Raw genomic sequence first — 14936 nt, forward strand, 5'->3', positions numbered from 1 at the left:
CTGCTGGGTGCAGAATGGCTCAGCCACCTCAGAGTCCCAGAAAAGCTGTGCCTGCTCCAGAGCATTCAGACTTTGCTGCCCATAAACGCAGAGCTCATGATTAACTTCCTCAACTGTGTAATTTGCTGTGCCCCGGCCTGTGCTCTGGCTCCTTGCTGGGCTCTGCAGGGCGGCGGGTGAGCCGAGCTCCCGGCCAGCCCCGCTCTGGTGCCCGCAGCCTTCCCGGCCTGGCTGGCAGCTCACGGGGGGCACCTGCAGGAATAAGGAATGAAGGAAGCGCCCCAGCCATCCTCTCTGCCCTCTGGTGCTTGGTGAGCAGGCCCTTTCCCAGACTCGTTTTTCCCATCGTGCCGCCCGGAGCGGGTGCCCAAGGCCCGGGCAAACCGGAGGCCAGCGGGGCTGGGCGGGGGCCGAGGCTGCTGGCTGCGCGCCCGCCTCCCGCGCCCCCGGGCCGGCCGCGGGCAGCCGCCCCTCCACCTCCGCACCCCCAGGGCCAGCGGGGGGAGCCGGGAACACCGGCAGGCCACTCCGCACCGCCGGCCCCAGCGCCGGGCCGGGCCGGGACCGCTCCGCGCCGCCCCGGGGCGGGGCCGGGCCGGGCTCCGCGGGCCGCTCCCGCCCCCTGCCGGCCGCCGCCGCCAGCTCGTGTCGCCGCTGCTGCCCTCGCCTCCTGAACGTGTCCCTTCGTGCCGAGCACCCCGTGCCGCTGCCGCCCTGCGGCCTCTCTGCCGGGCTGTGGGCTCCCTGCAAGGCATCTCCTGCTTGGAGGGCTCGGCACAGCAGGTGTGGCCGGTGGGCTGGAGTGGCGCTCAGAGCTGGAGGAATAGAGGCCCTCCTGGGGTCAGAGTTACTTGTTCTGGAGCACAAGTCTTATGAGGAGCGGCTGGAGGAGATGGGGGCATTGAGCATGGAGGCTCAGGGGACACCTTATCCCTCTCTACAAACACCTGAAAGGAGGGTGTAGCCAGGCGGGGATCAGTCTCCTCCCAGGCAAGTAGTGACAGGACAAGAGGACATAGTCTTTAGCTGGTTTAGGTTGGACATCAGGAGGAATAACTTCACAGGAGGGGTGATTAGACATTGGAATGGGCTGCCCATGGAGGTGGTGGAGTCACCATCCCTGTAGTTAAAAAAAGACTGAGCATGGCACTTGGTGCTATGGTCTAGTTGACATGGTAGTGTTCAGTCACAGGTTGGGCTCGATGATCTCAGGAATCTTTTCCAGCCTAATTGATTCCGTGATTCTTGCAAAGGTTCCCAGCCTCAAATTTCTATCACTTGCAGACGGTCTCAGCCTGATAAGAGTGTATGTATGTTGTGTCATATCTGTGGCAGGTAGTATTATACAGGCAACATCAGAACCTCTGTGTTATACAAGAATGTGGCCATGTGCTTCCTTTGTTTTTCATGTCAAAGCTCTCCTGGCCCAAACTGATCCAATGTCAGGAACTCTCAAATCTTATGCTGGAGCAAAGTGGCAGGAGGCCTCAAAACTTTCATCTTCAGTCCTGCATGTAGAAGTACTCTCAGTTGTGAGCAGCCTGAAGATCGAAGTAACTTTTTCTGCCTATTTCTCAAAGGGATGATTTGATCTGGAGTATAAATGGAATCTCTTTGGGCTGTGACAATCAATACTTGAGCCTTGTAATTATTTTCAATGGCCTTTGCTATCATTAAACGCATAGTTGCATGATTGTATCTCAGAATGATAGATTTTCCTGAGTGGTTCTGTCATTTCATGGAATCAGAAGGTGCTGGTTTCTCCTACTTGTGATTATTTCTTTTTTTCTGGACTCTTCAAGCATCCCTTCTGCAGACTAATGATGAGTAGTCTTATTTGGCCTGTGTTAGTGGAAAGTTTTCAAGGTCCCTCAGATGTTCCTCTTTGTCACATAGTAGGAATGGTTGGGTTGTTTTTTTTTTGTCTTCTGGATAAAGAATCCTTTCCTATACTATGCTCCACCGCAGCAAGCCATTTGTGTGAAGCTGCTAAACAGATGGTTTTCTCCATTGGGGTCTCCTGAGGATTGCACAGGATATTGTTGCTTTTATAGTGCAATATAAAAAGGGTCATTCCCTCAATGCGCACGTTAAATGCAAAGTGGTAGCTCTGGCAGAAAATTAGTGTATGCATTGCTCTACCATCTGATTAGAAATAGGTTGGTTGTTTCTTTAGCTGCTAGAATTTTTGATTAATTTAGCACAGGCTGGCAAACCATTAAATTCACAGGTTGCCTTGAGCTCTGTCACTGATTTTGTCCTCCCTGCTACACAACTGTAGGAGTGAAGCATTGACCTTGAGACAGCTGGTAAGCTGACCAGTGCTTCTGTGCATTGAACTAATAGTAACACAGCAAAAACAGGTGGTCAGATGTTACACTGAGAGAGTGTGGCTGCTCCTTTTTGTAGGACTGGAAGTTGAAAACAGTGACACCTATTCTCTTGCAGTCTGTGTTGGCTCCATAGCCAGTTCCACTCAATGCTGTGAGGTGAACTGACAGCTTCCTAGGTATTCCCCAGGGCCCTGCCAGATGATGCTCTGAATACTTGAAATCAGCAAAGATGCTTCTGCCAAAAAGCCTACTGGCTCTCTCTATGGAGTCAGCAAGCAGAAGACTGTGAGAAGTGCAAGGATTTGTAGCTACTCTTTATGGTTCTTATTTGTGGTGTGGAAAGCTTGAAGGACAAGGTGAGGACCAGTCTGGGTTTACATTGGAGGAAGATTCTGAGGTTGACTGGATTCTGTATTCATGCAGCCTCTTTGAGGATTAGATCCTCCTTCTTCAGTCTGCAAGTCCTGTCATAACACTGATGCTACCTTGAATTGCATCTTCTCTCTGTCTGCTCTGAGACGATTGATCTAGGTGACTGCCAGTTGTCCAGGTGTTCCTTCCAAACTAAATATTTCTTTGAACTAAAAAAATGGAGGCATATAAAGGAGTGTTCAAGAAGATTTTTTGTTGATCTGAGTTTATTGGTTATGTTATGCTGGCTTATGTTTGTCCTTCCACAGCCTGCCAGCGAGGGTTCTACCGCCACTCCCTGGATGCTAAACGCTGCCTGAAGTGTCCCCCCAACAGCTTGTCCAATGAGTCAGGGGCTACATCTTGCCCCTGCAATGCAGGCTTCTACCGAGCACCTTCAGAGGGCCAGAACATTGCTTGTACCCGTGAGTTGCGCACAGAAAGAAAGAACAATATCCAGACAGCGTGGGGGGTAAACTTACTGAGAGCATCACCACAGAGAGGAACTTGGGGGTACTGCTGGGTGAAAAATTGAGCATGAGCTGGTAGCATGAACTTGCAGCCCAGAAAGCCAAGAGAGACTGGGACCTATTGGATCACGTCCAGAGAAGGGCCCTAAAAATGATTGTAGGGATGGAACACCTCTATAATGAGGAAAAGTTGAGAGAGTTTGGGTTATTCAGGCTGAGAAGAGAAAGCTTTGGGGAGATACTCTTGTGGCCTTTCAATACTTTGTGGGGCCTGCAAGAAAGATGAAGAAAGGGTTTTTATACTAAGGCCTGTAGACAGCACTAAGGACAATGGTTTTAAACTACAAGAGGGTGGATTTAGATGAGACACAAGAAAGAAATTTTTATGAAGAGGGTGATGAGACCCTGGAACAGGTTGTGGGTGCCCTATCCCTGGAAGTGTTCAAGGCCAAGTTGGATGGGGCTTGGAGGAGCCTGCTCTAGTGAAAGGTGTCCCTGCCCAAGGTGGGAGGGTTGGAACTAGAAGATCTTTAAGGCCTCATCCAACCCAAACCATTCTGTGGCTCCATGAACAGTGATACGGGGGAGAAAACAAAAGGTTGGAAAATGGGGATGAGAGATCAGAGAGGGAGAGGCTGGGCCGGAGAGAGGGCTCCATTTGAAATGCATCTGCAGATGGGAAGCTGTCGCAGAACTTTGGGCACCAGCAGCTGGATCTAACACTTCCTTCTGTGCTCCCTGTAGGCCCACCCTCGGCTCCCCGCAATGTCAGCTTCTCCCTGCTTGGCACCCAGCTGAGCCTGTGGTGGCAGCCGCCCAGTGACCATGGCGGGAGGAAGGACCTGACTTACACAGTCTTCTGCCAGCGCTGCCATTTCCTGTCCTGTGAGCCCTGTGAGGCTGCCGTGGTGTTCTCCCCCAGTGCCTCTGGTCTCACGAAACCTGCAGTGGATGTGGATGGCCTAGAAGCTTACACCAATTACACATTCACTGTGGAAGCCCATAATGGTGTCTCAGGAATGGGACCTGCTCCACAGAGAACTGCCCCAGCTGTCTGGGTCTCAGTTGGACATGCAGGTTAGCAGAAGCAGAGAGAACTTCTTCCTGCTCATCATGAAAAGGAAGAGGAATCTCTGTGAACATTTAAGCTTTCTCCATCTTTTCCTTCTGCCTGACACATGTGTTGGTATGGTATGATATGATAAGGGTTCTAAAGTACCTCTGCCTCTGACATGTACAGTCCTTTAGTCATATTCCTCACAAATCAATGTAGAAGTAATGGTTATCCATCAAGAGCTATGAATCCACCAGAACTTAACAGAGATGAGGAGGATGAAGCCCTCCCTATCACACAGCCTAAGTATTATTACCTGTGTGACAGGAAGAATGAGGGCTGTGTCATGAAATATTTCCTGTGACTCAGATATTGCAAAACACCAAACACAAGAGAAACCCTGGTGTAACTGGAAAATAAAAGGTTTTGAAAGCATGGAGGGGTGAGGATGTTAAATCTTGACACATTTCTGTAGGTTAGCTTCAATCTGGCTAGTTTGGCTGTCCTGTAAATACTTTCCAGAGCACCATGAAATGTGATTATAGAAAGGTGACATCACAGCGCTCAACAGCCCTTGGTGCATTCCCTGGATTCTAATTTAGTAACAAAATATGACTTTTCTTCCTGATGCTATGCGGGGGCAGCACAACTCTGAGCTAGAAAAGCAGAGCTACTTTTGGCTTGCCTCATCACTTCCTGATGATGATGAAGGACAAGGAGACAACCAGGCTTAACTCCTCAGTCCTTGCAGGCTCTTGAGAATTATCTTTTTATTCATGAACAGCATGCATTTGCAGTCAGCTGAGAGATTTTGAGCATTGAGTTTCACCTTACCCTTATGCAATACAGCTGCATTCATAAATCATTACATAGGAGAGCTGTGCTACTGCTGCTGTAGGGGCATAAAATCCTAACATTTTTTATTTCAAATTGGACACTTTCAGTGCAGTCCTGGAATGAATGTAATTTCTTGGAAGGTGAATTTTATTTTGAGGGCCAAACACAGTTATGCTTCCACTGTTTGGGCAGAAGCACACTATTCACAGAACGCAATTAATTACAATTCCCTTCCACTGCACAAGAGAAAAATGACAATGGCAATGAGACTCAGTTCCAGTTGAATGGTATGACCAGAGCTTCTGGTAGAGAGAGGACATAGTTTGCATTTTGTTTGTATTTCCCCCTCATGTTCTCTATTCTCTCCCACTGCAGCTCCAGTGACAGTATCCCAGTTTATTCTGACACAGAGAGATGACAGCAGTCTTTCTGTTTCTTGGCTTGCCCCACGGCAACGCAGCCGGACCTCAGTGGAGTATGAGGTCATGTTCTTTGAGAAGGTAAGGCCTGCCTGATTTGCTCATCCCCCTTTCACCCAAAGGGCTGGAAGTGTCCTCTTGTTCAGCATGCATTTGTTACTTCATCCTGTTTGGTTCCTGCAGGGGGAGGAGGCACGTTACACAGTGAAGCACCTTCTTGAGCCGAATGTCACTCTACGAGACCTGCAGCCAGACACAGCCTACCTGCTCCGTGTGAGATCCATCACACCCCTGGGGCCTGGGCCCTACTCCCCAGAGCAGGAATTTCGCACCCTTCCACCAGGTAAAGGGCAAGCACTGATATCTCATCTGGGAGAAACTCACTTCCCCATCAGATGATGTGTTCTCATGGGACATGGATCTCTTTTTGTGTTCTGCAGGCTGTAAGGCAAGACGCCACTCTCCTGAGTTCCTTGCCTGTTGCTTTGTGAAGACAAAAGATATTTTTGTTGTTTCCTTGTCATCTTACAAAATTTGCTTGCACTTTCCCCTTTAGACCTGATCAGTCTCAGTTTGTTGTGTTGTACTGGCACAATTTTTAACCAGACCTTCATTTAGTTTTTGAGACATTTTAATTTTGGCTAATGTTTCTAAGTTTGAGTGCTGGTCAAATAATTACCATATGCCTCCTTTTGTGTGCCAGTTACTAGTGAGAATGAGAACTCAGAGGACCTCAGCACTATTTTTTCCAGCTTTCAGTTCCACTGTATGTAGTCCAGCTCCTGAATGTAGTTTTGCTCAAAGAGATGGCATGTGCCGCTGAAAAAATTTCTTCACCTAAGTACAATGTGTAGAAGGCCAAGCTGTCTGTGCCACAAGAAGGCCTTTCTCCTGTGTCAAAGAACATCTTATATAGGCCTGACACCCAATCTCCTCTTTCCCTGGGTCACCCAGAAGCTTCCCTCTAATCTAAAGTTTTCTGTAATGGAATTTGCTCTCTCTTCATTCCACAGACTCCTACTGACCCTATGGATAGCTTTAGAAATACATGTATTGAAGCACTGCCTTTGAAAGACTAATTTTATTGTAATAAAATAAGGACACAAGGAAGAAAGCGAAGGCATACCTTAATGTAACTAAATAGTTAAATTAACAGTGTAAAAGCTGATAAGGAGTTGGGATATCATTACTGGAATGTCAAGGTTGGACCCTTTTTGGCACCAGGGGCTTCTGGTAAAATCTTCATGAAGTCACAGTGACAAATGATGATAACAAAAATGATGTTTAACCAATTAAATAATATACTACACAGGCCCTGTGAAAAAGATGTAAATTATCATGCAAAATTGTTTTGATTAAGACAGAATAAGTTAGAAAATACTTTCATCAATATTATGCTTTATTTCAAATGAAAATTGATCACCTTATCATGTCAAGACAAAGGTATTTCGAATATGAAAGGGATTAAAAAGAAGTGCCAGCAAGGTTCCATTTGATGAGAGTTCTTGTTTAATGATACTAGGAGCATTTTTTAGCTATTATAGTCTAGGAATATTAGTGTAGCAGGATTTGCAAGAAGTGGCAATTTTGTATTTAAATCTGAATTTGATGATTTAGATGCCTTAAATTCCTGCAGAAGTTCTGTGCATCTAAATGCTTCTCCATTTTATTAATAAGGATACTATTTCACCTTCCAAATCTTAGCTTTTTGATTTTGACAAAACAAGGACATTAGCTCTGTCTCTTGATTTCTGCCTAAGTAAGCTGATGATTTTTAGTAATTTTAGTGGGATGAGTCAGAGGAAGAATAACTGATGTTAATTAGGCTTTATGGATGCTGGCCATTTGACTAGATATTAGGAAATGCTTCCCCACACAGGTGTGTGTATCATTTGTTCCTTGCTTTAAAATTTTCTAATTTATTTAAAAATTATTTGAGGATTTTCTTTCTTCTGGATGTTTTCCTAAATCTCTTTTGGGAAAATATTAAAAATATGTAGATTCTCATTGCTTCTCCATTAATGCATTTTAAGTTCTTAATTTTGGTTTTTTTTTTTTTAATTATGAGAAATAAGTTTTAAAAAGACCAGCAGAGGTAATATAGCATTTTCTCTGATGAGTTCAAATGTACTTTGTGGAAATGCTTAGCTTTAGCTTGAGAACCTAAATGGAAGGAGACAGCCTGTGTTATGTGAACTCTCCCAAAGCTATCCAATCACAGAATGAAACCACCTGATGCTCAGTTTTGAGAACATAGGAATATGATAGACTGCAAGTTTTTAAGTCAGTACTTGTTTCAGGAGTCCTAAGCAGTGAGGGGCTTTTGTTAGGGTAGTTAGGCAAGGAACCAGCCCCAGATATTGATGGGAGGGGAGCATATAATTAATTTCATAAACAAGAAGAGAGTCACTTTAGACTGTTGGGGAAAATCATGTCTTTGCTTTGCCATAGTTTAAATCAGCTACTGAGCTGGAAGAAGGGCCTGATCTGAAAGGATTGTTGGAGAGGAGTGGGGATGGGGAAGGAACATCTGTTCTTCACTTTTGAAAGTGTCAAGGAATTTAAGTAAGAAATCAGATATACGGATAAATCACTCAACTGGAAGACCAAGATTGTAGATAAGAGTCAACCATATGACCACCAGAAGGTGCTCCATGCACATGAATAACAGTGTGTGATAGGACTCCCATCTGGTGGCTCTGCTGCCTGGAAGACAAGGGGCTGTAACTTGCCTCATGCCATTAGCTGGTAGAAGCTGGGTGATATGTTCCAGACTAATACATAGTGGTCTTTTAAGTGATATGGCCTCTCTCTTTCTTTTCTGCAGACACTGGAGCTCTGTCTGGTGGAGTCATAGTCTCTATTATCTTTGGAGTTCTCCTATTTATTGGTCTAATTGTGGGATTTCTCATGTTTCGGCGAAAGTAAGTATTGAATTTTGATATTGAAAAAGGTACAGATGTAGGAATAGCTGAGCTATGGGAGCTAGCTGAGAAAGGGAGGCCTGGATTTCTCACAGGATATTGTATAGGTAGAGGTTGGTTAGAGAAGAAAAACACCAACATGCTGCAGCAAGATGGAAAGGGTCTCAATAAATAATTTAGATTAGCAGGATTGGAGGGATTGATATTGTAAGATAATGTTTGCTGTTGGGAACAGAGGAGTATGTTGTGATTTCTCAGTTTTGTTATAATCCAGCAGTATCATATTGTTATCATGACAGAGGAATAAAAACATTGTTATGGTACAATCATTTCTATAGCTGCTGACCAGTTGAGTGATAATCCATGTATCCAGCAATTTCAAACCATTTTCCATATATCATTACTGTTGGGGTCCTTTACCCATATACAGAATTCTACTTTCCTCCTCAATGTCCATAAGGCTGCTATTGCTTGGTTTTAAGAAGATCAGATATGCTACTGAAAGTGTACAGAAAACATGAAATAATCAGAAATTTATCTGTAACTCAGCATAAAACTCCCTCCATGAAAACAAAGCTCTATTTCTTAATGAAGCATCACGTTTTATTGCCAGCTGTACTGTTCCAAGTAGCTGCAGTGTCTGGTCCCACTTTGCTCTGTGCTACCCTGAACTCTGCTCCTAATCAGCTAGGGCAGACACCTTGGAAGTCTTGCTTTTCCCTTTGCTATCTGCTGACCATTTTATTTTCACAACTCTTTTTGATGTTCCAGGAGGGCTCGTCGGAGACACGCACGGCCAGAATACAGTACTTCGGGCTTTGAGAGAGGTGAGGTTCAAAGGGGTAAAAAAACCAGGGGAAAGCCTAGAATGTGTTGCAAGGAATGAAAAGAAACTTTAGCTTGAAACCAGACACTGGCATGGCTTTTCTGATGTAATGTGCCTCTTCCTACAACAGTTCTAATCTTCAGCCTTGGTTTGGTAAATTTTTTTTACTGCCATTGTCAGAAGCCCATGGATTCACTTCTGCCTTTGTAGTTGTGCTTTAAAAAGGTTGTCCAAAGAGGTGACAGATTAATTTGCTTGTTTGTTTTTCTTTACCACAGAGAAGGTCTGGTTGAAACCCTATGTAGACCTGCAACCATATGATGACCCCAGCAGAGGCGTGCTGGAATTCACGAAGGAACTGGATGTCTCTTGCGTCACTATGGAGAATGTGATTGGAGAGGGTGAGTTACTGCTCTCCCTGTCTTTCAGTTTCCCCACACTGTTGTTTTGCTGCCTATCTTTGAGTTCATCTGCGACATTTTACCTCTGGTTGTCTTCAGGGGAGTTTGGGGAGGTCTATCGTGGGTCCCTGCGACTCCCAGGGAAAGAACGTATTGTGGTTGCCATCAAGACTCTGAAGTCAACATACTCAGACTCACAGTGGTGGAACTTTCTGCGTGAGGCGACGATTATGGGGCAGTTCAATCACCCGAACATTGTGCGCCTGGAGGGAGTTGTCACCAAAAGTAAGTAAGAGTGTGTGGGACAGAGTCCTGGGATGAGAGCAGAAACTGGCACATTTCTCAGGCCTTAGAGAATTTGCTGTCAGAGAGGGTGTTCTGGGAGAAGACAGGCATTGTCATGTCAGAGAACGAGGAAAGGAGGAGAGGTATGGATTTCCAACAGAGTCCTGCGGCAGTGTTAGGAGAGGTCTTTCAGGGCCAGTGAGTAGATGAGAAGTCTGGATAGGGAGGGATGCTGCAGGGTCATATGTGCAATACAAGGAGGAGTACAAGATCACTGGAAGATGTGTAAGGAGAAGGGCAGACAGCTGTGGCAATGGAGTGGGGGTGTTAGCTGGGGTTGGACATTGTTCCCTGTGTAGGGGAATATGGGTAGCATTGAAAGGCATGAGTAAGAGAATTAGAAAAAGGCTGAAACCCTCTTGTCTTCCTCAAGGGAGGCCGATGATGATCATCACTGAATATATGGAAAATGGAGCACTGGATACCTTCCTCCGGGTGAGAAAGTCCAATCTCTAATAGGCTTGTGTACTGCCAGGACTTGCACTTGACCTGGATTTAGGGCCCTAAAATAAAACTAGAAGATCCAGACATCCACTTACTTTCTGCTTACTGACATTTCCACTGTCAGCAGCAGAAGCTTAATGCCATCCAGTTTGTTCAGTGACAAGAGTGGCATCCTTGGTAATTGAAATGCAACTGCTTAATGATGACTGGAGACCATCACCAATCTCTTAGTGAGAACCTGTTGGGGCCTTTGGGCTGCAGCATTTTCTTTTTGCTTGTTCACCATTGCCCACTTTTGTACATTGATAAGGTCAGAGACTAGAAACCAAGCAGATCGATGTCACTTCTCTCACTTCTTCTTCTTCCATGCAGGAGAATGAGGAAAAATTTAGCCCTGTGCAGCTTGTGAGCATGCTGCAGGGAATAGCCTCTGGCATGACCTACCTTTCAGAACACAATTACGTGCACCGGGATCTGGCTGCTCGCAACATCCTGGTAACACGCAGTCTCCAGTGTAAGGTGTCTGACTTCGGTCTCTCCCGAATTTTGGAGAATGATGCAGAGGGAACCTATGAAACCAAGGTAATGCAAACCCAGTCTTTCAGCCTTGTAAATTAACTGTAGGCTCTGAGGAAAATCTGTCATAAAATTGCAAGTCATGGTGTGGATGGTTCAGAAGGTGGTGCTTTTGTCTCTGGAGTCCAGGTTGATTTTGTTTGCTAAGAAATTTAGAGGGATTGTGGTGTTAAAATAAGAAGCAAAATAAGAGGTCTGATCTCTTTGGCTCAGTAACTAAATCTAGCTTTGAAGATAGCCTCACTGTGATCAGAGTTTTGGACTAGAGTCATTTCCATGTCTCTTTCAATGAAAGTTCCAGTAATTCTAATGCATGGTGTCCTTCAAAGCAGGGCTGTGACTGGTGTCAGGCTCTTACTCCCACAGCAGAGGTTTTGTGTAGCATTCAACTGAACAGAGGGCTTAAACTCATATACTTTCCAAGAATATTTCTGTCCTTTTGAGAAATTTCCCTGGGTGGTTACATGTCACTTCAAATGAAGTGGGCTCAATCTCTGAACCGCTTTGTAAGGTCCTTGCATGAAAACACTGGAGAAATACAACACAATGATATATGCTGGATACACTATGTTTCTGCTGTTTCACAGGGTGGTAAGATTCCTATCCGATGGACAGCCCCAGAGGCCATTGCTCATCGCATTTTCACCTCAGCCAGTGATGTCTGGAGCTTTGGAATCGTCATGTGGGAGGTGCTGTCATTTGGTGACAAGCCATATGGGCACATGACCAATCAAGAGGTAACAGATATTGAGTTCAAGAGCTGATTTAAAAGATAAATGAGGCATGTGGGAAAAACTCTTGTAGATCTACCTCAGCCTGCAGTCTTGACTTTCTTTTGAACACATAACTACTGTGTTTCCCTCCCTGCTTAAAATCAGTGCAACCAAGTCAAGGGCAATAAGTACTGAGGCGTCAACAACAGCAAGAAGCTAAATTAAAGAGGGTTTAAATCAGCCATGGCATTTGGATCTGGGGATACTTTCTATTGTTTTTGTTTTGTTCTTCTTCTGGCTCTGGTGCATTATATCTGGTCTTATTCTAGGCTCAGCACATGCTGTTAAAATTATTCCTCAGAGCCTGGTTCCCCTTCTCTCACTGTGCCAGGATCATTTGGTCCTCACTTTTCCTCACTTCTCATGAACATGTCTGGAGTGGCAAATGGGAGCTAAACTAGTAAAGAACTGAAAACACATGCATATGCCACTTAAATTTTTGGCATCCCTTAAGTGTTTTGATCCTGTGCCGTGCTGCCCAAACCCTGTGTCATACGTGTGTAATCTACACCAACCCCTCCCTGGCTGCACATTGTGAAGTGGGGAATGGCTGCTCCCAGAGGTCTCTGGCTCCTCTTCTGCACTCTCAGCTCTTGGCCAGATTTCTCTGTGTCCTCTGTGCAGGTGATGAAAAGCTTAGAGGATGGGTACCGGCTCCCCCCGCCTGTGGATTGCCCATCTATCCTCTACGAACTCATGAAGAGTTGCTGGTCACACGATCGGATGAGGCGGCCTCATTTTCAGGAAATCCGGGCACAGCTGCAACATTTCATCTCAAGTCCCCAGCTCCTCCGGCCTGTTGCAGACTTTGATCCCAGGTAAGCAAGCTGTCACCAGAGGAGGAAGGGTTAACTGGGACGCTTCATCTCCCTGTCCCCAGCAGGAGGAGAGGAAGTGGGGGCCATGCAGACTGGAAAGATGCACCTTGAGTGCTCTGTGTGCAGCAGATAGTGGTCATCTCTGTCTCCTGGTGACAGAAGGCAGAGCCTCACTGTGCAGAGAGCAGATTAGCTGGCTCAGCCCTGGTGGGGGGTGCTTGCTCCCCCTTTGGTTGCTGTCTCTTAGTGCTGTCCATTTCAGGTGGTTGCCTGGCTAACGAAGGGTTTCTGTGTCCCTAGGGTAACGCTCCGTCTCCCCAGCTGCAGTGGATCTGATGGGATCCCCTACCGGTCCATCCCCGAGTGGCTGGAATCCATCCGCATGAAGCGCTACATCTCCAACTTCCGCACTGCCGGCCTGGACACCATGGAGTCCATTCTGGAGCTCACTGCTGAGTAAGTGCATGCCAGGCTCCCACAGAGCACCTCAGGCTGGCTACAAGGTGCTGTGCTCATCCCTGTGCGATCTCAACAGGCACTCATATTTACTTGGAAGGCTTCTTTCCTTCCTTCTCCATGCAGTTAAATGGAAGTGGACTGGCTTCTTGACCTAAAAGGGAAGAATCAACCCAGAACTGGGAGCAGCACAAACTATGAGACAAATTCCCCAATTATCCATGTCCATGCTTGAGGCTCTTCAGGGGTCTTCAGCTGCTCTGAACTCATGTGAGACACAAACAGATCTCTAACTTGACTGTCTCCCCACTCTCACAGGACTTTGTAGGTTAACTTCCTTGCTACAAACTCCATATAGGCTAGTGATATCCCCCTCACTCCATCAGCCAGGCACTGTTGTGTCATACAGCAGGTCTTTTCTGGGCTCCTCAGGACTCAGAACACAGCTGTGTTATTTTGTCAGGGATGCTCAGCCAACTCCAACCAGGGCAGTTACATGAAACAAATGAGCAGGCACAGACCTGCTGAATGGTTGAGACATGGCCCCTATCACAAAACTGATGTAATCACAAGTCCTGATTTACTGGGAGCACAGGCCTAGCCGCAAGGTAGAAGAGGTCAGTTGACTGGGTGGGCAGAGATAGTCAGGGGAGGGCAGGAATATCTAGAAGTTTCTTCCCTCTAGAGAAAATGTAGGTGCACTGAGGAAAAGGAAGCTGTCTGAACTAATGCTTGGTAACTGTTTCTGCCCTTACCACACTCTTGTCCCTAAGGAACAAGAATAGCAATTCATTTTTTTCCTTTCTTTTCCTATTTCCTTCAGGGACTTGAAACAGATGGGAGTGTCACTTCCAGGCCACCAGAAGAGGATCTTGTGCAGCATCCAAGGCTTTAAGGAGTGATCAGTCGTTGCATTCTTAAGCTTGAAAAATGCCCATCCTTACCAGATATCACTTGGAATCATTCCTATGGCAATTGCTTCCAAATGAGTGACTGGACAAGCAAAGCAAAACAACCAGAACTGAAAAAGCTCGTGAGGCAACACCACCTGCTCTCATTTCTGTTCCCCCTTGCTTTAGCTCTACAGCAGCCATCAGTACGTTTCAGAGCACTGGTCTTAGAAAATATTCTGTTTTCTGCAGTCCACTTTGTGCAGGACTAAGTAGGCCCTGTAGTCCTCGTACTGGAATTTCAGACCCTCAGTACATCACATGCAATACAAAGTGGGTGGAGGGTGGTGGATAATGTTTTCAGATTGGAGATGAGGGCTCAGGATAGACTGGGACATTCAGGGAGCAGGCACAAGAATACAGACAGGTAGAGACAGGGCTCATGCGCTCCTTGGCATACATTCCTTCTCACTTCAGCACCTTTCTGTCTTTCTTATTTTGCATCAGGAGCAAACTATTCAGTCTTCACAAGGCTGCTGGTAAGGCATATATTTTTTAATGCAGCTGTTCTTGCCTGAACACCATCCTGTGGTGTACTTTTTTCTTTGGAGGAGAATCTGGGAGTAGAAGCACACCCCGCTGTAAATTGTGTGATCACATCACCTCAGCATGTTGCTGTTTTGCACATGCACACTTCAGTGGGGAGATTTACATCTCTCCAATCTGCTTAATACCTTTTCTTATGCCGTGGACAGAAAACCCTATACATATCCATTTTTCTCTGCCCCTTTTTAAAAGAGACACTAGTCTTGTTTGGCTGGAATAGGGTATTTGTAACAGAAAAATGTGTAGGTGGTCTGTCTTACTCCTTCTCTGTGGAGGAAATGTTATTATTTATCAGATCTCAAGACAGTTATAGTCTGTAAATAATATTTTGTAAATAAACCTGTGGCAGAGCA

The 14936-nt window shown here is 45.9% G+C and overlaps 1 protein-coding gene across 2 annotated transcripts in view; it reads left to right on the top strand.

Moving 5' to 3' along the window:
- Positions 1-14936, top strand: part of EPHA1 (EPH receptor A1) — a 34115-nt gene extending 19179 nt beyond the window's left edge. The window contains exons 5-18 of one of the 2 annotated variants that reach the window (XM_064723905.1): positions 3014-3169; positions 3959-4291; positions 5481-5605; positions 5708-5867; positions 8352-8448; positions 9220-9275; positions 9553-9675; positions 9775-9960; positions 10394-10455; positions 10837-11046; positions 11628-11777; positions 12438-12631; positions 12932-13087; positions 13911-14936. In XM_064723905.1, coding sequence (XP_064579975.1) covers positions 3014-3169; positions 3959-4291; positions 5481-5605; positions 5708-5867; positions 8352-8448; positions 9220-9275; positions 9553-9675; positions 9775-9960; positions 10394-10455; positions 10837-11046; positions 11628-11777; positions 12438-12631; positions 12932-13087; positions 13911-13989 — 2087 coding nt within the window. In that variant the 3' untranslated portion in view covers positions 13990-14936. The remainder of the gene's footprint in view (positions 1-3013; positions 3170-3958; positions 4292-5480; positions 5606-5707; positions 5868-8351; positions 8449-9219; positions 9276-9552; positions 9676-9774; positions 9961-10393; positions 10456-10836; positions 11047-11627; positions 11778-12437; positions 12632-12931; positions 13088-13910) is intronic. The other variant, XM_064723913.1, reaches the window with a different exon arrangement.

Source organism: Zonotrichia leucophrys, chromosome 1 (genome assembly GCF_028769735.1).
Source record: "Zonotrichia leucophrys gambelii isolate GWCS_2022_RI chromosome 1, RI_Zleu_2.0, whole genome shotgun sequence".
Taxonomy (NCBI): Eukaryota; Metazoa; Chordata; class Aves; order Passeriformes; family Passerellidae; genus Zonotrichia; species Zonotrichia leucophrys.